At 56.7% G+C, this 23,367-nt stretch overlaps 2 protein-coding genes across 2 annotated transcripts in view; both read left to right on the top strand.

Moving 5' to 3' along the window:
• The first annotated feature begins 16,134 nt into the window (after nucleotides 1-16,134).
• On the top strand, nucleotides 16,135-21,663 carry LOC139280930 (zinc finger protein 664-like). The gene is made up of 2 exons (XM_070900742.1): nucleotides 16,135-16,267; nucleotides 19,790-21,663. Exon 2 carries the CDS (start codon nucleotides 20,119-20,121, stop codon nucleotides 20,668-20,670), a length of 552 nt encoding a protein of 183 aa, XP_070756843.1. The 5' UTR covers nucleotides 16,135-16,267; nucleotides 19,790-20,118; the 3' UTR covers nucleotides 20,671-21,663.
• Nucleotides 16,972-23,367, top strand: part of LOC139280929 (zinc finger protein 436-like) — a 38,859-nt gene continuing 32,463 nt past the window's right edge. The window contains exon 1 of the mRNA XM_070900738.1: nucleotides 16,972-17,174. The gene's annotated coding sequence lies outside the window, so the exon portion shown is untranslated. The remainder of the gene's footprint in view (nucleotides 17,175-23,367) is intronic.

The following is a 23,367-nucleotide window of genomic DNA, read 5'->3' as shown; positions in this document are numbered from 1 at the left end:
GACCCCCCCGTCCACTGTCCCAGACTGAACCAGACCCTCTCACCCTCCCCTGACCCAGACCCCCTCACCCTCCCCTCTTCCAGACTGACCCCCACCCCCTCACCCTCCCCTGTCCCAGACTGACTCAGATGCCCCTCACCCTTCCCTGACCCAGACATCCCCTCACCCTACACTGTCCCAGACTGACCCGGGCCACCCCCCTCACCCGCCCCTGCCCCATACTGAGCCAGACCCCCTCACCCTCCCCTGTCCCACACTGACCCCCCCCCATCACCCTCCCCTGTCCCAGACTGACCCAGACGCCCCTCACCCTCCCCTGTCCCAGACGGACTCAGAACCCCCCTCACCCTCCCCTGTCCCAGACTGACTCAGAACCCCCCTCACCCTCCCCTGACCCAGTCGCCCCTCACCCTCCCCTGTCCCAGACTGACCCAGACCCCTCACCCTCCCCTGACCCAGACCCCCCTTCACCCTCTACTGTTCCAGACTGGCCCAGACATCCCCCTCCCCTGTCCCAGACTGACCCCCCCCCCCCCTCCTCACCCTCCTCTGTCCCAGTCTGACCCAGACCCCCCCTCACCCTCCCCCGTCCCAGACTAACCCAGACCCCCCCTCAGCCTCCCCTGTCCCAGAATGACACAGACCCCCCCCTCCCCTGTCCCAGACTGACGCAGATTCCCCCTCACCCTGCCCTGTCCCAGAATGACCCAGACCCCCCCTCACGCTCCCCTGTCCCAGACTGACACATACCCTACCTCACCCTCCTCTGTCCCAGACTGACCCTAACCTTCACCCTCAACCTCCCCTGTCCCAGACTGATCCAGACCCCCCCCTCACGCTCCCCTGTCCCAGATTGACCCAGACCCTACCTCGCCCTTCCCAGTCCCAGACGGACCTGGGCCCCCACCTCACCCTCCCCTGTCCCAGACTGACCCAGACGACCTCACCTTCCCCTGACCGAGATGACCCCCTCACCCTCCCCTGTCCCAGACTGACCCAGAGACCCCTCACTCTCCCCTGTCCCAGACTGACCCAGACACCACACCCCCACCCCTGTCCCAGACTGACCCGATCCCCGCCTCACGCTCCCCTGTCCCAGACTGAACCCCCCCTCACCCACCCCTGTCCCAGACTGACCCCCACCCTCACCATCCCCTGTCCCAGACTGACCCAGACCCCCCCTCACCCTTCCCTGACCCAGACCCCCCCTCACCCTTCCCTGTCCCAGACTGACCCAGACCCCGCCCTCACACTCCGCCTCCCCTGTCCCAGAAGGTCCCCACCCTCTCACCCTCCCCTGTCCCAGACTGACCCTGACTCCCCCCTCACCTTCCCCTGTCCCAGACTGACCCATACCACCCCCCTCACCATCCCCTGTCCCAGACCCTCCCTCACCCTCCCCTGTCCCATTCACCCCTCACCCTCCCCTGTCCCAGACTGACCTAGACCACCCCCTCACCCTCCCCTATCCCATACTGACCCAGACCCCCCCTCACCCTTCACTGTCCCAGACTGACCCAGACCCCACCACAGCCTCACCATCCCATGACCCAGACTCCCCCTCTCCCTCCCCTGTCCTAGATCACCCCCCTCACCCTCCACTGTCACAGACTGACCCAGATCCCCCTCTCCCTCCCCTGTCCCAGACTGACCCAGACCACCCCCCTCACCCTCCACTGTCACAGACTGACCCAGACCCCCTCACCCTCCCCTGTCCCAGACTGACCCAGACCACCCCCTCACCCTTCACTGTCCCAGACTGACCCAGACCCCCCCACCTCCTCACCGACCCCTGTCCCAGACTGACGCAGACCCTCCCTCACCCTCCCCTCTCCCAGACTGACTCAGACCCCCCTCACCATCCCCTGTCCCATACTGACCCAGAACCCCCTCACCTTCACCTGTCCCAGACTGACCCAGACCACCCCTCACTCTGCCCTGTCCCAGACTGACCGCCCCGCCCTCACCCTTCCCTGACCCAGACCTCACCTCACCCTCCCCTGTCCCAGACTGACCCCCCCACTCTCACTCTCCCCTGTCCCAGACTGACCCAGACCCCCCCTGTCCCAGACTGACCCAGACCCCCCTCACTCTGCCCTGTCCCAGACTGACCGCCCCGCCCTTAACCTTCCCTGACCCAGACCTCACCTCACCCTTCCCTGTCCCAGACTGACCCCCCCCTCCCTCACCCTCCCCTCTCCCAGACTGACTCAGACCCCCCTCACCATCCCCTGTCCCATACTGACCCAGAACCCCCTCACCTTCCCCTGTCCCAGACTGACCCAGACCACCCCTCACCCTCCCCTGTCCCAGACTGACCCAGACCACCCCTCACCCTCCCCTGTCCCAGACTGACCCAGAACCCCCTCACCCTCCCCTGTCCCAGACTGACCCAGACCCCCCCTCACCCTTCCCTGTCCCAGACGGACCCAGACCCCCCTCACTCTGCCCTGTCCCAGACTGACCGCCCCGCCCTCACCCTTCCCTGACCCAGACCTCACCTCACCCTCCCCTGTCCCAGACTGACCCCCCCCACCCTCACTCTCCCCTGTCCGAGACTGACCCAGACCCCCCTCACCCTCCCCTGTCCCAGACTGACCCAGAACCCCCTCACCCTCCCCTGTACCAGATTGACCCAGAACCCCCTCACCCATCCATGTCCCTGACTGACCCAGACCCCCCCTCACCCTCCCCTGTCCCAGACTGCCCCACCCCTCACCCTCCCCTGTTCCAGAACGACACCACCCCCTTCACCCTCCCCTGTCCCAGACTGAGCCAGACGCCCTCACCCTCCCCTGTGCCAGACTGACCCAGACCACCCTCACCCTTCCCTGACCCAGACACCCCCCTCACCCTCTCCTGTCCCAGACTGACCCAGACCCCACTCATGCTCCCCTGTCCCAGACTGACACAGACCCCCCCCCCTCCACTGTCCCAGACTGACCCAGACCCTCTCACCCTCCCCTGACCCAGACCCCCTCACCCTCCCCTCTTCCAGACTGACCCCCACCCCCTCACCCTCCCCTGTCCCATACTGACTCAGATGCCCCTCACCCTTCCCTGACCCAGACATCCCCTCACCCTACCCTGTCCCAGACTGACCCGGGCCACCCCCCTCACCCGCCCCTGCCTCATACTGAGCCAGACACCCTCACCCTCCCCTGTCCCACACTGACCCCCCCCCCCATCACCCTCCTCCGACCCAGATGCCCCTCACCCTCCCCTGTCCCAGACTGACCCAGAACACCTGACCCCCCCCTGTACCAGACTGCCCCCCCTCACCCTCCCCTGTCCCAGACTGACTCAGAACCCCCCTCACCCTCCCCTGTCCCAGACTGACCCAGATCCCTCATGCTCCCCTGACCCAGACGCCCCTTCACCCTCCCCTGTTCCAGACTGGCCCAGACATCCCCCTCCCCTGTCCCAGACTGACCCCCTCCCCCTCACCCTCCTCTGTCCCAGTCTGACCCAGACCCCCTCTCACCCTCCCCCGTCCCAGACTAACCCAGACCCCCCCGCACCCTCCCCTGTCCCAGAATGGCCCCCCCCCTCACCCTCCCCTGTTCCAGACTGACCCAGGTCACCCCCCTCACCCTCCCCTGTTCCAGACTGAGCCAGACGCCCTCACCCTCCCCTGTGCCAGACTGACCCAGACCACCCTCACCCTTCCCTGACCCAGACACCCCCCTCACCCTCTCCTGTCCCAGACTGACCCAGAACCCCCCCCTCCACTGTCCCAGACTGACCCAGATCCTCTCACCCTCCCCTGACCCAGACACCCTCACCCTCCCCTCTTCCAGACTGACCCCCACCCCCTCACCCTCCCCTGTCCCAGACTGACTCAGATGCCCCTCACCCTTCCCTGACCCAGACATCCCCTCACCCTACCCTGTCCCAGACTGACCCGGGCCACCCCCCTCACCCGCCCCTGCCCCATACTGAGCCAGACCCCCTCACCCTCCCCTGTCCCACAGTGACCCCCCCCCCATCACCCTCCCCTGACCCAGATGCCCCTCACCCTCCCCTGTCCCAGACTGACTCAGAACCCCCCTCACCCTCCCCTGTCCCAGACTGACTCAGGCCACCCCCCTCACACTCCCCTGTCCCAGACTGAGCCAGACGCCCTCACCCTCCCCTGTCCCAGACTGACCCAGACCCCACCTCACCCTCCCCTGTCCCAGAATGACACAGACCCCCCCCTCCCCTGTCCCAGACTGACGCAGACTCCCCCTCACCCTCCCCTGTCCTAGACAGACCCAGACCCTCCCTCACGCTCCCCTGTCCCAGACTGACCCATACCCTATCTCACGCTCCACAGTCCCAGACTGACCCAAACCGTCACTCACCCTCCTCTGTCCCAGACTGACCCTAACCTTCCCCCTCACCCTCCCCTGTCCCAGACTGACCCTAACCTTCCCCCTCACCCTCCCCTGTCCCAGACTGACCCAGACGCCCCCCTCACGCTCCCCTGTCCCAGCTTGACCCAGACCCTACCTCGCCCTTCCCAGTCCCAGACTGACCCAGACCCCCCCCTCACCCTCCCCTGTCCCAGACTGACCCAGGTCACCCCCCTCACCCTCCCCTGTCCCAGGCTGAGCTAGACGCCCTCACCCTCCCCTGTGCCAGACTGACCCAGACCACCCTCACCCTTCCCTGACACAGACACCCCCCTCACCCTCTCCTGTCCCAGACTGACCCAGACCCCACTCATGCTCCCCTGTCCCAGACTGACCGAGACCCCACCCCTCCCCTGTCCCAGACTGACCCAGACCCTCTCACCCTCCCCTGACCCAGATCCCCTCACCCTCCCCTCTTCCAGACTGACCCCCACCCCCTCAACCTCCCCTGTCCCAGACTGACTCAGATGCCCCTCAGCCTTCCCTGACCCAGACATCCCCTCACCCTACCCTGTCCCAGACTGACCCGGGCCACCCCCCTCACCCGCCCCTGCCTCATACTGAGCCAGACCCCCTCACCCTCCCCTGTCCCACACTTACCCCCCCCCCCATCACCCTCCCATGACCCTGATGCCCCTCACGCTCCCCTGTCCCAGACGGACCCAGACACCCCCTCACCCTCCCTTGTCCCAGACTGACCCAGAACACCTGACCCCCCCCCTGTACCAGACTGCCCCCCGTCACCCTCCCCTGTCCCAGACTGACCCGGGCCACCCCCCTCACCCGCCTCTGCCTCATACTGAGCCAGACCCCCTCACCCTTCCCTGTCCCACACTTACCCCCCCCCCATCACCCTCCCATGACCCAGATGCCCCTCACCCTCCCCTGTCCCAGACTGACTCAGAACCCCCCTCACCCTCCCCTGTCCCAGACTGACTCAGGCCACCCCCTTCACACTCCCCTGTCCCAGACTGAGCCAGACGCCCTCACCCTCCCCTGTCCCAGACTGACCCAGACCCCCCTCACCCTCCCCTGTCCCAGACTGACCCAGATCCCTCACGCTCCCCTGACCCAGACCCCCCTTCACAATCCCCTGTTCCAGACTGGCCCAGACATCCCCCTCCCCTGTCCCAGACTGACCCCCCCCACCCTCCTCTGTCCCAGTCTGACCCAGACCCCCCCTCACCCTCCCCCGTCCCAGACTAACCCAGACCCCCCCTCACCCTCCCCTGTCCCAGAATGACACAGACCCCCCCCTCCCCTGTCCCAGACTGACGCAGACTTCCCCTCACCCTCCCCTGTCCCAGACTGACCCATACCCTACCTCACGCTCCCCAGTCCCAGACTGACCCAGACACTCCCTCACCCTCCCCTGTCCCAGACTGACCGAGACCCCCCCTCACCCTCCCCTCTCCCAGACTGACTCAGACCTCCCTCACCATCCCCTGTCCCATACTGACCCAGAAGCCCCTCACTCTGCCCTGTCCCAGACTGACCGCCCCGCCCTCACCCTTCCCTGACCCAGACCTCACCTCACCCTCCCCTGTCCCAGACTGACCCCCCCCCCCCTCACTCTCCCCTGTCCCAGACTGACCCAGAACCCCCTCACCCTCCCCTGTCCCAGATTGACCCAGAACCCCCTCACCCATCCCTGTCCCTGACTGACCCAGACCCCCACTCACCCTGCCCTGTCTCAGACTGCCCCCCCCTCACCCTCCCCTGTTCCAGACTGACCCAGGTCACCCCCCTCACCCTCCCCTGTCCCAGACTGAGCCAGACGCCCTCACCCTCCCCTGTGCAAGACTGACCCAGATCCCCCTCATGCTCCACTGTCCCAGACTGACCCAGACCCTCTCACCCTCCCCTGACCCAGACCCCCTCACCCTCCCCTCTTCCAGACTGACCCCCACCCCCTCACCCTCCCCTGTCCCAGACTGACTCAGATGCCCCTCACCCTTCCCTGACCCAGACATCCCCTCACCCTACCCTGTCCCAGACTGACCCGGGCCACCCCCCTCACCCGCCCCTGCCCCATACTGAGCCAGAACCCCTCACCCTCCCCTGTCCCACACTGACCCACCCCCATCACCCTCCCCTGACCCAGATGCCCCTCACCCTATCCCTGTCCCGGAGGGACCCAGACACCCCCTCACCCTCCCTTGTCCCAGACTGACCCAGAACACCTGACCCCCCCCCCCGCCCTGTACCAGACTGCCCCCCCCTCACCCTCCCCTGTCCCAGACTGACTCAGAACCCCCCTCACCCTCCCCTGTCCCAGACTGACTCAGAACCCCCCTCACCCTCCCCTGTCCCAGACTGACTCAGGCCACCCCCCTCACACTCCCCTGTCCCCGACTGAGCCAGACGCCCTCACCCTCCCCTGTCCCAGACTGACCCAGACCCCCCTCACCATCCCCTGTCCCAGACTGACCCAGATCCCTCACGCTCCCCTGACCCAGACCCCCCTTCACCCTTCCCTGTTCCAGAATGACACAGACCCCCCCCTCCCCTGTCCCAGACTGACGGAGACTCCCCCTCACCCTCCCCTGTCCCAGACTGACCCAGAACCCCCTCACCTTCCCCTGTCCCAGACTGACCCAAACCACCCCTCACCCTCCCCTGTCCCAGACTGACCCAGAACCCCCTCACCCTCCCCTGTCCCAGACTGACCCAGACCCCCCCTCACCCTTCCCTGTCCCAGACTGACCCAGACCCCCCTCACTCTGCCCTGTCCCAGACTGACCGCCCCGCCCTCACCCTTCCCTGACCCAGACCTCACCTCACCCTCCCCTGTCCCAGACTGACCCCCCCCCCTCACTCTCCCCTGTCCCAGACTGACCCAGAACCCCCTCACCCTCCCCTGTCCCAGATTGACCCAGAACCCCCTCACCCATCCCTGTCCCTGACTGACCCAGACCCCCACTCACCCTGCCCTGTCTCAGACTGCCCCCCCCCCCTCACCCTCCCCTGTTCTAGACTGACCCAGGTCACCCCCCTCACCCTCCCCTGTCCCAGACTGAGCCAGGCGCCCTCACCCTCCCCTGTGCCAGACTGACCCAGACCACCCTCACCCTTCCCTGACCCAGACACCCCCCTCACCTTCTCCTGTCCCAGACTGACCCAGACCCCCCTCATGCTCCACTGTCCCAGACTGACCCAGACCCTCTCACCCTCCCCTGACCCAGACCCCCTCACCCTCCCCCCTTCCAGACTGACCCCCACCCCCTCACCCTCCCCTGTCCCAAACTGACTCAGATGCCCCTCACCCTTCCCTGACCCAGACATCCCCTCACCCTACCCTGTCCCAGACTGACCCGGGCCAGCCCCCTCACCCGCCCCTGCCCCATACTGAGCCAGACGCCCTCACCCTCCCCTGTCCCACACTGACCCACCCCCATCACCCTCCCCTGACCCAGATGCCCCTCACCCTATCGCTGTCCCAGAGGGACCCAGACACCCCCTCACCCTCCCTTGTCCCAGACTGACCCAGAACACCTGACCCCCCTCCCCGCCCTGTACCAGACTGCCCCCCCTCACCCTCCCCTGTCCCAGACTGACTCAGAACCCCCCTCACCCTCCCCTGTCCCAGACTGACTCAGAACCCCCCTCACCCTCCCCTGTCCCAGACTGACTCAGGCCACCCCCCTCACACTCCCCTGTCCCAGACTGAGCCAGACGCCCTCACCCTCCCCTGTCCCAGACTGTCCCAGACCCCCTCACCCTCCCCTGTCCCAGACTGACCCAGATCCCTCACCCTCCCCTGACCCAGACCCCCTTCACCCTCCCCTGTTCCAGACTGGCCCAGACATCCCCCTCCCCTGTCCCAGACTGCCCCCCCCCTCACCCTCCTCTGTCCCAGTCTGACCCAGACCCCCCCTCAACCTCCCCCGTCCCAGACTAACCAAGACCCCCCCTCACCCTCCCCTGTCCCAGAATGACACAGACCCCCCCTCCCCTGTCCCAGACTGACGCAGACTCCCCCTCACCCTCCCCTGTCCCAGACTGACCCAGACCCCCCCTCATGGTCCCCTGTCCCAGACTGACCCATACCCTACCTCACGCTCCCCAGTCCCAGACTGACCCAAACCGTCACTCACCCTCCTCTGTCCCAGACTGACCCTAACCTTCCCCCTCACCCTCCCCTGTCCCAGACTGACCCAGACTCCCCCCTCACGCTCCCCTGTCCCAGATTGACCCAGACCCTACCTCGCCCTTCCCAGTCCCAGACTGACCCAGACCCCCCCTCACCCTCCTCTGTCCCAGACTGACCCTCCCCCTCACAATCCCGTGTCACAGACTGCCCACCCCCTCACTCTCCCCTGTCCCAGACTGCCCCAGACCACCTCACCCTCCCCTGTCCCAGACTGACCCAGACCCCCCCTCACCCTCCTCTGTCCCAGATTGACCCTCCCCCTCACAATCCCGTGTCACAGACTGACCCCCCACCCCCTCAACCTCCCCTGTCCCAGGCTGACCCAGACCCCCCTCACCCTCATCTGTCCCAGACTGACCCAGACACCCCCCTCTCCTGTCCCAGACTTACCCAGACCCCTTCATCCTCCCCTGTCCCAGACTGACCCAGACCCACCTCCCCCTCCCCTGTCCCAGACTGAGCTAGACCCCCCCTCACCCTCCCCTGTCCCAGACTGCCCACCCCCTCACTCTCCCCTGTCCCAGACTGCCCCAGATCACCTCACCCTCCCCTGTCCCAGACTGACCCAGACCCCCCTCTCCCTCCTCTGTTCCAGACTGACCCAGACCCCCCCTCACCCTCCCCTATCCCAGACTGACCCAGATCCCCCCTCACCCTCCCCAGTCCCAGACTGACCCCCCACCCCCTCACCCTCCCCTGTCCCAGACTGATCCAGAACCCCTCACCCTCCCCTGTCCCATACTGACCCAGACCCCCCCCCTCATCCTTCCCTGACCCAGACCTCCCCTCATCCACCCCTGTCCCAGACTGACTCATACCCCCCTCACCCTCCCCTGTCCCAGACTGACCCAGACCACCCCCCTCACCCTCCCCTGTCCCAGATTGACCCAGACCCCCTCACCCTCCCCTGTTCCAGACTGACCCACCCCCCCTCACCCTCCCCTGTCCCAGACTGACACAGTCCCCACTCACCCTCCCCTGTCCCAGACTGACACAGACCCCTTTCACCCTCCACTGCCCCAGACTCACCCAGAGCCCCCTCACCCTCCCCTGTCCCAGACTGACCCAGACCCTACCTCACCCTCCCCTGTCCCAGACTGACCCAAACTTACCCCTCAGCCTCCCCTGTCCCAGACTGACGCAGACCCCCCTCACCCTCCCCTGTCCCAGACTGACGCAGACCCCCCTCACCCTCCCCTGTCCCAGACTGACCCAGACCCCCCTCACCCTCTCCTGTCCCAGACTGACCCAACCCCACTCACCCTCCCCTGTCCCCCCCCCTGTCCCAGACTGCCCCCCCATCACCCTCCCCTGTTCCAGACTAACCCCCCCCCACCCTCACCCTCCCCTGTCCCAGGCTAACCCAGACCCACCTGCTCTCCCTCCCCGTCCCAGACTGACCCAGACCACCCCCCTCACCTTCCCCTGTCCCAGACTGACCCAGACCCGCCCCCCCTCACCCTCCCATGTCTCAGACTTACCCAGACCTCCCTTCAACATCCCCTGTCCCAGACTTACCCAGACCCCTCCCCTCACCCTTCCCTGTCCCAGACTGACCCAGATCCCCCCCCTCACCCTTCCCTGACCCAGACCCCCCCCTCACCCTCCCCTGTCCCAGACTGACCCAGGCCACCCCGCTCACCCTCCCCTGTCCCAGACTGAGTCAGACCCCGTCACCCTCCCCTGTCCCAGAATGACCCCCCGCCCTTACCCTCCCATGTCCCAGACTGACCCAGACCCCCGTCACCCTCCCCTCTCCCAGACTGACCCAAACCACCCCCCTCAGCCTCCCCTGTTCCAGACTGACCAAACCTCCCTCACCCTCCCCTGTTCCTTACTAACCCAGACCTTCCCCCCAGACCCTCCCCTATCCCAGACTGACCCAGACCCCCCCTCACCCTCCCCTATTCCAGACTGAACCACAACCACCCTCACCCTCCACTGTCCCAGACTGAACCAGACCCCCCTCACACTCCCCTGCCCCAGACTGACCCAGACCCTACCTCACACTCAACTGACCCAGACCCTACCTCACCGTCCGCTGTCCCAGACTGACACCCCCCCACCTTTCCCTTTCCCAGAATGACCCCTCCCCTCACCCTCCCCTGTTCCAGACTGAACCAAACCTCCTCCGAGATCCAACAAACTTTCATTTAATAGCCTAATGTCTTAACCAATTGCACCACAGACACGTACTGAATTATCCTCAAAACCACATGCTGAAAGAACATATGACCGAGCTACAACTTCAGATTACAGTGAGCAAGATAGCAGCTGCCCCTATCTGTTTACTTATTCCAATTAACATAGCATTCATTGTGGGAACGTGCATCATCATCACCATCACAGACAGTCCCTGGAAACGAGGATGACTTGCTTCCACGCTGAAAAGGGAACATGCAAATGGTTGGTGTAAGAAAATGCGTTAAACATATTGACCAGAACTCCCGTGTTCCGCTATTAGAATGGTTCATCAACCAATCAACATGGTATCAGGTTTACTCACAAATGTTGGAATCTTCCCATGTTATTTTGTTACTGTATTTATTCTGCACTGTAGAGATCAGATATACACATGCTTGCTTCACTGGATGCCCTGGGAACCAGTCATTCTAGAGCCCAGGCCAATGATGGGACGTTGCTCTTTCTGCTCGAAATGGAGATCAGTAACACACAGACTGGCAACAGCAAACCACAGAACTGCATTGGAGCCTCGACCCATCCTGCTCTGTCTGGGTCTCAGTATCACACTGGGTGATATTAGAGTAACATACCACAGGTGGGGATGGAGCCTGGGCTTTCCCTAATCTGTGTGGCACTCATAGCACACCGCGTGCAATAAAATAACATACATAAGGACAAGGAATGAACCTGAACACATTGTGTTGTGCGGGTCTCAGTACCACACTGGGTGAGATGTGCAAACTCTCCACACAAGCTGAGCCCCTGGGACGGAGCCAGCAGCTGCCTCCCTGCAATAACAGACAGGGAAGAGAGACTGAGGTTGTCGTTTCACATTTTGAAGCTGATCTATCAGGTGATTCCTCAGCTGTGAATCCCCCAGCAGAGAATTCATGGAGTGTTTGATAGACATGAGATTCACCATCAGTATGGGAAAATCTCTCCTTGATTCGTGACTCTTGTCTCTCTTCAGCATCTCGCTGCTAAAGACTGAACTTGATATAATTTCAATTTGGCTCGAGGTCAGTGCGGCTTAGTGTGACTTTGGCCCGTCTCCCCTTCATAACACATCAGTGCCGAGAAAACAAGGGAATTTTGCTGACATTTTGTGTTCTATAATTTTCTGTCCAGCACCGTGAGCTCTCCCCTGGTGAGCCAGCTTTGTATCTTTATGAACACGTCAGCAGAACTTTAACACAACCTGAACTCCGAGATCTGGTCGGGCCACATTGCCCCAAAGTGAGGACTGAGTGGGCGGGACAATGCCTCCCGGCGTTAGATAAAAGAACGTTTTGGTTCGTTTGCTGTCGGGCCGAAATAGCTCAATTGGGAGAGTGTTAGATTGTCCCTAGTTCAATCCCGGGTTTCGGCAGTTTCTGGTCATTTTGTGTTCCCTACATTTGAAAGAGAGCGGCTCGTTTTGCATCTGGAAAGTGCTTGAATGAGGTGCTGTTCAGTGGTGATAACTTTTAGACTGAATTGTGTTAGAATCATGAGCTCTGTTTCTGTGACTTTCTATTTACACTCTGCCCAGTTTTGTACATGAAGACTGATCAATGTTTAGGCGATGTGATGTGTTCAATGTTTGTGCAGTAACTCTGTCGCCCAGTGTGAGCTGGAAACACTCCCCCCAGGCTGGGTTGGTATGCATCTATAATACACTTTGAGGCCGTTTAACTTAGTTGGTTAAATTGTGGTGCTAATAATGGCAAGGTCGCGCTTTCAATCTGGGCAGGGCCATTGGAATGTGTTATGTATGCAACCCTTGTAACCAGCGTTCTACCGCCACCAGTGGACACATCCGTTGCAGTCATAAGGGATCCCAGCATCCCTTGGGAGCACTGCATATAAGCAGGTCTCCCATGCTGTGCCAGCACTCTGGAATCAGAATAACGAGACTACGGTCACACTTACTCAAGTCTACAGTACTCAGTCACTTTTCTTTATTTGAGACATAAAAACTGGCGATGAGTAATAGATAATGAACCATCACGTGAAAATGCAGAGAACTGTTGGTATCCTGGAGAAATTCTCAGAAGGTGATGATTGGGAAGCCTTCGTGGAGCGACTCGACCAATACTTCATTGCCAACGAGTTGGAAGGGAATGAGAACACTGCGAAACAAAGTGTGATCCTCCTCACCATCTGTGGGTCAGCACCTCATGGCCTTATGAAGAATCTTCTTGCTCTGGTGAAACCAACAACCAAAATGTATGAAGAACTATGTACACTGGTCCTGAAGCACCTAAATCCGAAGGAGAGCGTTCTGAAGATAAGGTATTGATTTTATACATGTCAACAGTCTGAAGGCCAGGAAATGGTGAGTGACATCGCCGAATTAAGGCGCTTTGCAGGATATTGCTAATTCAGTGGATTCCTGGAGCAAATGCTAAGAGACATTTTTGTGTTTGGCATTGGCTATGAGGTTATCCTTCACAAACCATTGCCTGTTGAAACACCGAACCTGAGCAAAGCCATAACGATAGCCCAGGCATTTATGTCCACCAGCGTTAACACCAAACAAATTTTGCAACATAAAGGTGCATCGGCCAGTACTGTACACAAAGTAACATCATTTTCAGGAAGGAATGCATATGTCAGAACGTACACGCCTGTAGCTGCACGACAGCAGATGACTGAGTCTGCCATTAAGTGTGAATGCAAGGCAATTAACACCTTGTTGGCACTGCGGAGGTGATCATCGAGCCCATCAATGCTGCTTCAAACACTATGCATGCAAAGGCTGTGGAACAATGGGACACCTCCAGCGAATGTGCAAACGAGCTGCAAACCCTGCAAACCATCACGTTGCAGAGGAAGACTGATCCATGGCAGATCAAACTGAACTAGAGACTCAAACCGAGGAGGCAGAAGTGTACAGGGTACATACCTTCGCTACAAAATGTCCACCAATCATGGAAAAGTTGAACTTAATGTAATTTCAGTATCCATGGAATTGGATACAGGTGCGAGTCAGACTATCATGAGCAAAAAGGCCTTCGAGAGGCTGTGGTGCAACAAGGCACAAAGGCCCAAGCTGAGCTATGTTCATACCAAACTGAGAAAGAGCTGATCCCTGTAATTGGCAGTGCAGCAGTAAAAGTCTCCCATGATGGAGCGGTGCATGAACTACTCCTATGGATTGCACCAGGAGGTGGTCCCACACTGTTTGGCAAAAGCTGGCTGCGAAAAATCCACTGGATCAGGGACAACATCCGAGCGCTTTCATCCATCGACGATGCCTCATGTGCCCACGTTTTGAACAAGTTCCCATCATTGTTTGAGCCAGGCATTGGAAATTTCTCTGGGGCCCAGGTGCAAATCCACTTGGTCCCGGTACACGACCCATCCACCACAAGGCACCTGTGGCACATTACATGATGCAAGAGAAAGTGGAGATCGAGCTGGATAGGCTGCAATGAGAAGGCATTATCATACCAACTGAAGTCAACGAGTGGGCCAGTCTGATTATTTCGGTTCTCAAGGGCGATGGCATTGTCAGAATTTGTGGGGACTATAAAGTAACGATTAACCATTTTTCGCTGCAGGACCAGTACCCGCTACCTAAGGCAGATGACCTATTTGCAACGCTGGCAGGAGGGAACATGTTCACCAAGTTGGACCTGACCTCGGCCTACATGACGCAGGAGCTGGCAGAATCTTCGAAAGGCCTCACCTGCATCAACATGCACAAAGATCTGTTCATCTACAATAGATGCCCATTTGGGATTCGATCAGCCGTGGTGATTTTTCAAAGGAACATGAAGAGTCTGCTAATCTCGGATATAGGCACCGTGGTTTTCCAGGACGACATATTGATCACAGGTCGGGACACCATCGAACACTTGAATAACCTGGAGAAGGTTCTAAGTCAGCTAGATCGCGTGAGACTCAGGTTGAAATGCTCAAAATATGTTTTCCTTGCACCAGAGTACGAGTTCTTGGGGAGAAGAATCACGGCAGACTGCATCAGACCCACCGATGCCAAGGCGGAGGCCTACAAGAATGCACCAAGACCACAGAATGTGATGGAGCAGTGGTCATTCCTGGGACTCAATTATTTTGGTCATTTCCTACCCAGTTTAAGCACTTTGCTAGAACCTCTACTTGTGTTGCGACACAAGGGAGATGACTGGGTTTGGGGGAAATCACAAGAGACGTCTTTTGAGTGTCCCGGGGTGAGTGGGAGCTGAGGTTGAATGTCCTCGGGAGGGCGAAGAGGGAGCTGAGGTTGAGTATCCCGGGTGAAGAGGGAGCTGAATGGGATTGTCCCGGGGGGAGAGGGAGCTGAGGGTGAGTGTCCCAGGGGGAGAGGGAGCTGAGGGTGAGTGTCCCTGGGGGTGGAGAGAGGGGGCTGAGGGTGAATGTCCCAGGGGATGGGGAGAGGGAGTTGAGGATGAGAGTCCCGGGGGCAGAGGGAGATGAGGGTGAGTGTCCCAGGGGAGAGGGAGCTGAGGGTGAGTTCCCGGGAGAAAAGGTAGCTGAGGGTGAGTGTCCCGGGGTGAGAAGGAGCTGAGGGTGAGTGTCCCTATTGCGCTTAATAATAAAATCACACATTCATGTACAGCACCAGCGGAAAAGACAGAGTACAGACACAGTATCAGGTTTACACTTTGTATCAGTGTCTCCATATTACGCTCCGTAACAATGTCACACCTTCACATATTGCACCAAAGAGAGAAACAGAGACATTATCAGTTTACACCTCCAACAGTGTTACTACATCACGCTAAATAACAGTATCCCGCCTTTCAACCAGTACAAGAGAGAGCGGATAGCAACAGAGAGAGGGGAGAGGGCTGAGCGAGAGACAGGAGTGCGCGAGGCTGGGCGGTGAGACACAGAAAGACATGCACAGTATCATTTCCAGACTGACCTGTGAAGTCCCGATTTATCCTGAGAGTTCCCATTGGAGAGACAGAAGATGCAGTCTCCTGTCTCACTGATATTGTACCAGAGACAGACACATTATTAACCCCACACTGCGGGACAGTGTCAGAGAGTGAGAGATACAACGGCCCACATTTCACCCTGGCTTGCCCGTTGTAATCTCTGCAATCCTGCAGCTCAGGGCCGTTCGGTATTACTCTCAGTGACCGAGTGTTTTACTCGAATTAAACTGATCTCAGACTGTTTCTGTCAGATATTAACTCCTGCACTGTCCCAGCAAACACTGCCACTCCCTCGTCCCTCCGATATTTCTCCAGGATTGCTTTGTGAAGACGGGCTCATGGAGAGAAACACCCTGCATGGAATGATCCCATATTGAGCATCTCCCAGCTTTAATCATTCTCTGTCCTTCCCCCGCAGGCCCAGTTCCTTTGCTCAGATTCTGGGGAAAGTGCACTTTGAGTTTTACATTCAGAATTAGTGCAGAGAGCTGCGCATGTGCGGGTAAGCCCCGCCCCCTATGTCGATTTCCAGGAAGCAGAAGAGAACATGCGCCCTCCCCCAGCCCTGCCTGTGATCGCCATTCACTCAGTGAGCGGAAGAAGATGGTTTAAAACAACCGGGAACAGAGACACCGCGGCCCCGGGTAAGGTAGCGAGCAGCAGCCTCCTTACAGCAGTGCTTTGGGAGTGTGTCCACACTTGGGCTCAGAGATCGGCATTGAGTTCAGGAGGATTCGGGGACTGTGTGTAAGGGGCAGAGTGCATAAAGAACCAGTGTCAGTGAGTGGGGGAAGGCAGAGGCCATTCTCGGGCTCTGTGTGGACAGTGTATGTCCAGGGTAAGGGAGACAGAATGTAAATAGCAGATTCTGCCCAATCATTGCTGCTTTCTCTCTCCAAACCAGTAGTGAACCTTCCTGGTTAAGTTCTGTCCGGAGCTGTGTATAAGAGGCAAAGTGAAACGGGAACGAGTTCCTGAACATGGAGTGAGTGGGGGAAGGGAGAGGCCATTCTCGGGCTGTGTGTGGACAGTGTCAGGTAACAGAGAAAGTAAATCACCTCGCTCTTTCAAATCATTGCTGCTTTTCCCCCCCAACTAGTAGTGAATGATCCTGATTCAGTTCCAATCTCACCGTGTCTGTTGTTCTTGGACAGTGAGCAGTGGGAACACAGTTGACAGTGAGGATGTGGGGAGTTTCACAAAGTGCATCTATTGCAGGCACCGGGAGAGGAGAGTGGGAGGGGAAGGGGGCTGCTGTTCGCTGCCTTACCCCGGGGCCACGGCATCTCCATTTCTGGCTCTTTTAAACCATCTTCTTCCGCTCACTGAGTGAATAGAAACATAGAAAATAGCCTGCTGTAAGGAGGCTGCAGGATTAGGCCATTCCGCCCTTCGAGCCTGTACCGCCATTCAATAAGATCATGGCTGATTATTCACCTCAGTACCCTTTTCCTGCTTTCTCTCCATACCCCTTGATCCCTTTAGCCGTAAGGGCCACATCTAACTCCCTCTTGACTATATCCAATGAACTGGCATCAACAACTCTCTGTGGTAGGGAATTCCACAGGTTAACAACTCTCTGAGTGAAGTAGTTTTTCCTCATCTCAGTCCAAAATGGCTTACCCCTTATCCTTAGACTGTGTCCTCTGGTTCTGGACTTCCCCAACATTGGGAACATTCTTGCTGCATCTAACCTGTCCAGTGCTGTCAGAATTTTATATGTTTCAATGAGATTCCCTCTCATCCTTCTAAACTCCAGTGAATACAGGCCCAGTCTACCCAGTCTCTCCTCATATGTCAGTCCTGGCAATCACAGGCAGGGCTGGGGGAGGGGAGGGTGCATGCGCTCCTCTGCTCACTGCGAATCGACTCAAGGGGCGGTGCTGAACTGCGCATGCCGCAGCTCTCTGCAATAATTCAGCCTGCAAAAATCAAAGTACACTTTTCCCAGAATTTGAGCAAAGGAACTGGGTCTGGCCAGGGGGCGGCGTGGGGAAGGACAAAGAATGATTACATCCTAGGGTCTTAAAGAAGTGGCTGCAGGGATAGTGGATACATTGGTTGTAATTTATCAACATTTCCTGGATCCTGGGGCAGTCCGAAGAGTAACGGCCCTATTTTAAAAAGGAGGCAGACAAAAAGCAGGAAACTATAGACCAGTTTGCCTAATTTCTGTCATTGGGAAAATGCTGGAGTCCATTATTAAGGAAGCAGTAGTGGGACATTTGGAAAAGCATAATTCAATCCAGCAAAGTCAGCATGGTGTAATGAAAGGGAAACATGTTTGCCAAATTTGGTTTTTGAGGATGTAACGAGCAGCGTGGATAAGTGGGATCCAATGGATGTGGTGTATTTGGATTATTTCCAGAAGGCATTCGATAAGGTGCCACATAAAAGGTTACTGCACAAGATAAAAGCTCATGTGGTTGGGGTAATCTATTAGCATGGATAGAGGATTGGCTAAATAACAGAAAACAGAGAGTCGGGATAAATGGATCATTTTCTGGTTGGCAAACAGTGACAGTGGTGTGCCGCAGGGATCAGTGCTGGGTCCTCAACTATTTATAATCTATATTAATGAATTCAATGAAGGAACCGAGTATAATGTGGCCAAGTTTACTGATACAAAGATGGGTGGGAGAGCAAACTATGAAAAGGACACAATTAATCTGCAAAAGGATAAAGACAGGCTAAGTGAATGGGCAAACATTTGGCAGGTGGAGTAAATTGTGGGAAAATGTGAGGTTATTCACTTTGGCAGAAATAATAGAAAAATTAATTATAATTTATATGGAGAAAAATTGCAAAGTTTTGCAGTAAAGAGAGACCTGGGCATCCTTGTGCATGAAACAAAAAGTTATTATGCAGGTAAAGCAAGTATTCTGGAAGGCAAATGGAATGTTGGCCTTTATTGCAAGGGGGATAGAGTATAAAAACAGAGATATCCTACAATTGTACAGGGTATTGGTGAAGCCACACCTGGAGTACTGCATCCAGTTTTGGTCTCCGTATTTAAGGAAAAATATACTTGAATTGGAGACTGTTCAGAGCATGTTCACGAGATTGATTCCGGATATGGGGGGTATGACTTATGAGGAAAGGTTGAGGAGATTGGGCCTATACACATTGGAGTTCAGAAAAATAAGAGGTGATCTTATTGAAATAAGATAATGAGGGGGCTCGACAGGTGGATGCAGTGAGGATATTTCCACTCATAGGGGAAACTACAACTAGGGGACATAGTCTTAGAATAAGGGGTCTCCCATTAAAAACTGATATGAGGAGAAATTTCTTCTGAGTGTTGTAAATCTATGGAATTCTATGCCACAGAGTGCTATGGAGGCTGGATCATTGAATATAATTTAAGGCAGAGATAGACAGATTTTTGAGTGATAAGGGAGTAAAGGGTCATGGGGAGCTGGCAGGGAAGTGGAGCTGAGTCCGTGAGATTAGCCATGATCCTATTGAATGGTGGAGCAGACTCGAGGGGCCACATGGCCTACTCCTGCTCCGATTTCTTATATTAACTGAAACCAGGCAGAGTCGACACCTTCAGTGGATAATATAGAGGGGAACCAGAGAGTGCGGAATTGAACCCAGCCAGAGTCAGCACTTGCAGGGGAGGAGAGGGAGAGGAACCGGTGAGTGTAAAACTGAACACAGCCAGAGTCAAACCTTCAGGGGAGGGGAACCAGTGAGTGTAGAACTGAACCCAGCCAGAGTCAGCATCTTCAGGGGAGGGGAACCACTGAGTGTAGAACTGAACCAAGCCAGAGTCAGCACCTTCAGGGGAGGAGAGGCAGGGGAACCAGTGAGTCTAGAACTGAACCCAGCCAGAGTCAGCACCTTCAGGGGAGGAGAGGGAGGGGAACTAGTGAGTGTAGAACTGAACCCAGCCAGAGTCAGCACCTTCAGGGGAGGGGAACCAGTGAGTGTAAAACTGAACCCAGCCTCTGTCAATGATGAAAATTGGGAGTTGAGACAAGCCGTGTTCAGACGAGCGATGTGTTTGAATTTCAGGACAGGGAGGGGGAAGAATATATGGGGTGGGATTTACAGCATCGCAGGAACAAGAGAGGAAATAATGTTCCATAGAATCTAGAATTGTTTGTTCTGAATATCTGTCCTTTACTTGCAGTTATGATTTTTGTAAACTCCTTTTCCAGGGCATTCGAATGGTAGGGTTTGCAGACGGGGAGCTCAAACCAAACATTACATCTAGATCTGACAGAATCACTCGATTCCTCAGGACCTGAATATCATCAGCCTTTAGATGTAGAAGGAGAAAAGTTTGTCTGTGGGAACAGATTTCAAATATCCGTGTGACTGGAAAAGCACCGAGACACACACACCCGAGTGAGAGTGTTCCAGTGCACAGACTGTGGAAAGAGCTTTAAGCAGTTTCACAGCCTGAAGAAAACATCGTAGCATTGACAGCGGGGAGAAACCGTACACATATTTTGTGTGTGGGCGTGGCTTCAACTGATCATCCAACATGGAGAGACACAAGGACCCCCGCACCACGGAGAAACAGTGGGAATGTGGGGACTGTGGGAATGGATTCAATTCCCCGTCTGAACTGGAAGTTCATCGGCGCAGTCACACTGGGAAGAGGGCGTTCACCTGCTCTGAGTGTGGGAAGAGATTCTCTCTCTCATCCCATCTGTTGGGACACCAGCGAGTTCACACTGGGGAGAGGCCTTTCACCTGCTCTGAGTGTGGGAAGGGATTCACTCTGTCATCCCATCTGTTGGAACACCAGCGAGTTCACACTGGGGAGAGGCCGTTCACCTGCTCTGAGTGTGGGAAGGGATTCACTGTGTCATCCCGTCTGTTGGAACACCAGCGAGTTCACACTGGGGAGAGGCCGTATACCTGCTCTGAGTGTGGGAAGGGATTCACTCGATCAACCCACCTTCAGATTCACCAGCAAGTTCACACTGGAGAGAGGCCATTCATCTGCTCTGAGTGTGGGAAGGGATTTATTACCTCATCCCTCCTGCTGCTACACCAGCGAGTTCACACTGGGGAGAGGCCATTCACCTGATCTGAGTGTGGGAAGGGATTCACTGTGTCATCCCTTCTGTTGGACCACCAGCGAGTTCACACTGAGGAGAGGCCGTTCACCTGCTCCGTGTGTGGGAAGGGATTCACTCATTCATCCAACCTGCTGACACACCAGCAAGTTCACAAGTGACTGCAGGTTTTGGATTCTGCTGTTATCCCAGACTGAATCGTGTCTATTCTGAGAGTTGGGCTTTCTTTCTGCTGATATTGATTCCCCATATAACTGGGCTGGAGTTTAATATTCTGCATATTTGACCAATTATTCAATGGGCAACGGGTGAGGAAAAAAATAATGCTGATTGTGTTTGCATCCATAATTCACCCTTTAAAAAACATAAGGAATAGGAGCAGGAGTAGGCCATTGGCCACTCAAACCTGCTCTGCCATTTAATAAGATCATGGTTGATCTGATCATGAGCATAGCACCTGTTCCCTGCCCGCGCCCCATAACTCTTCACTCGCTTATCGTACAAAAATCTGGTGACCTCCACCTTAAATATATTCAATGACCCAGCCTTCACAGCTCTCTGGGGTAGAGAATTCCAAGGATTTACTCAGAGAAGAAATGTCTCCTCATCTCAGTTCTAAATCGGCAACCGCTTATTCTTAAACTGTGCCCCCAAGGTCTAGATTCACTATGAGTGGAAACATCCTCTCTGCATCTAACATACCGAGCCCCCTCAGTATTGTATGTTTCAATAAGATCACCTCTTATTATTCTAAACTCCAATGAGTATAGGCCCAACCTGCTCAACCTGTCTTCATGTCAACTCCTCCATCTCAGGAATCAAACTAGTGAAGCTTCTCTGAACTGTCTCCAATGCAAGTATATCCCTCCTTAAAAAAGATCAAAATTGGATGCAGTACTCGAGGTGTGGTCTCAGAAATACCCTGTACAGTTGTAGCAGGACTTCTCTGCTTTTGTACTCCATCCCCCTTTCAATAAAGGCCAACATTTATTTTGCCTTTATAATTATTGCTGTACCTGCATAGAAACTTTTTGTGTTTCATGCACAAGAACATCCAGGTCGCTCTGTACTTCAGCATTTTGTAATACCTCTCCTTTTAAATAATACATTTTATTTTTATTTTTCCTTCCAAAGTTAATAACCTCAAACTTTTCCACATTATACTCAATCTACCAAATATTTGCACACTCACTTATCCTGTCTACATCCCTTTCCAGATTCTTTGTGTCCTCCTCACAACTTGCTTTCCCACCCATCATTGTATCATCAGAAAACTTGGCTACATTACACTCTGTCCCCTCATCCAAGGCATCAATATAGATTGTAAATAGTTGAGATCCCAGCATCGATCCCTGCAGCAACCCCCTAGTTGCCGTTTGACAACCGGAAAATGACCCATTTATCCCGATTCTGTTGTCTGTTATTTAGCCCACTCTCTATCCATGCTAAGATAATTACCCATGTCCACTTAAGCTCTTAACTTGTGCAGTAATCTGTTACGTGGCACTTTATCGAATGCCTTCTGGAAATCCAAATACACTTGTTCCCCCTTATACACCCTGCTCATTATATCCTCAAAGAACTCCAGCAAATTTGTCAAACATGATTTACCTTTCACTGGCTCTGTTTATCTGTATTATGCTTTTCCTTGGAGAAGCCCCCAGACCCCAGAGTTTTGGCCCACAGACCCTGGGACACTGGTTCGTCACATAGAGGGCTCGATCCCCCCTCTGCCGCGCCCCCTCCCCCTCCACCCAGACCCTCCAGCTGTGGCCGACAGACCCGGGACATTGGATCTCCACACGGGGTAACAATCCCTCTGCCCCCCCCTCATCAGAACTCCAAGCTTTGGCTCACAGACCTGGGACATTGGTTCTCCACACAGAGAAAGCGATCCCTCTGCTCACCAGATGCCCCAGAGTGCCCTCAAACTTCCCTGTCCCAGACTGACCCAGATCTCCCTCACCTTCCCCTGTCCCAGACTTCCCCAGACCCCGCTCACCCTCCCCTGTCCCAGACCGACCCAGAATCCCCTTCACCCTTTCCTTTCCCAGACTGACCCAGAACCCCCCCTCACCCACCCCTGTCCCAGACTGACCCAGATCCCCCTTCATCCTCTGCTGTCTCAGACTGACCTAGAACCCCCCTCACTCTCCCCTGTCCCAGACTGACCCACAACCAGACCCTTCTCACCCTCCCCTGCCCTAGACTGACCCAGAACCCCTCCTCACCCTCCCCTGTCCCAGACTGACCCAGATCCCCCTTCATCCTCCGCTATCCCAGACTGACCCAGAACCCCTCGTCAGCCTCCCTGGTCCCAGACACCCACTCCACCTTCCCTGTCCCCGAAACCCCCTCAACTTCCCCTGACCAAGGCCCCCCCTCAACCTCCCCTGTGCCAGACTATCCCAGAACCCCCCTCATTCTCCCCTGAACCAGACACCCCTCACCCTCCCCTGTCCCAAACTGACCCAGACCCCCCCTCTCACCCGACCCTGTCCCAGACTGACCCAGATCCCCTCACCCTCCACGTCCCTGACTGACACACACCCCCTCACTCGACCCTGTCCCAGACTGACCCAGACCCACCCCCCTCACCCTCCCCTGTCCAAGACTGACCCCCCCCTCACCCTCCCCTGACCCAGACCCCCCCCACCCTCCCCTGTCCCAGACTGACCCAGACCCCCCCTCACCCTCCCCTGTCCCAG

This window comes from Pristiophorus japonicus, chromosome 15 (assembly GCF_044704955.1).
Source record: "Pristiophorus japonicus isolate sPriJap1 chromosome 15, sPriJap1.hap1, whole genome shotgun sequence".
NCBI classification, from domain to species: domain Eukaryota; kingdom Metazoa; phylum Chordata; class Chondrichthyes; family Pristiophoridae; genus Pristiophorus; species Pristiophorus japonicus.
Note: the sequence above shows the minus strand (reverse complement) of the source record. Positions and strands in the feature narration are given on the sequence as shown.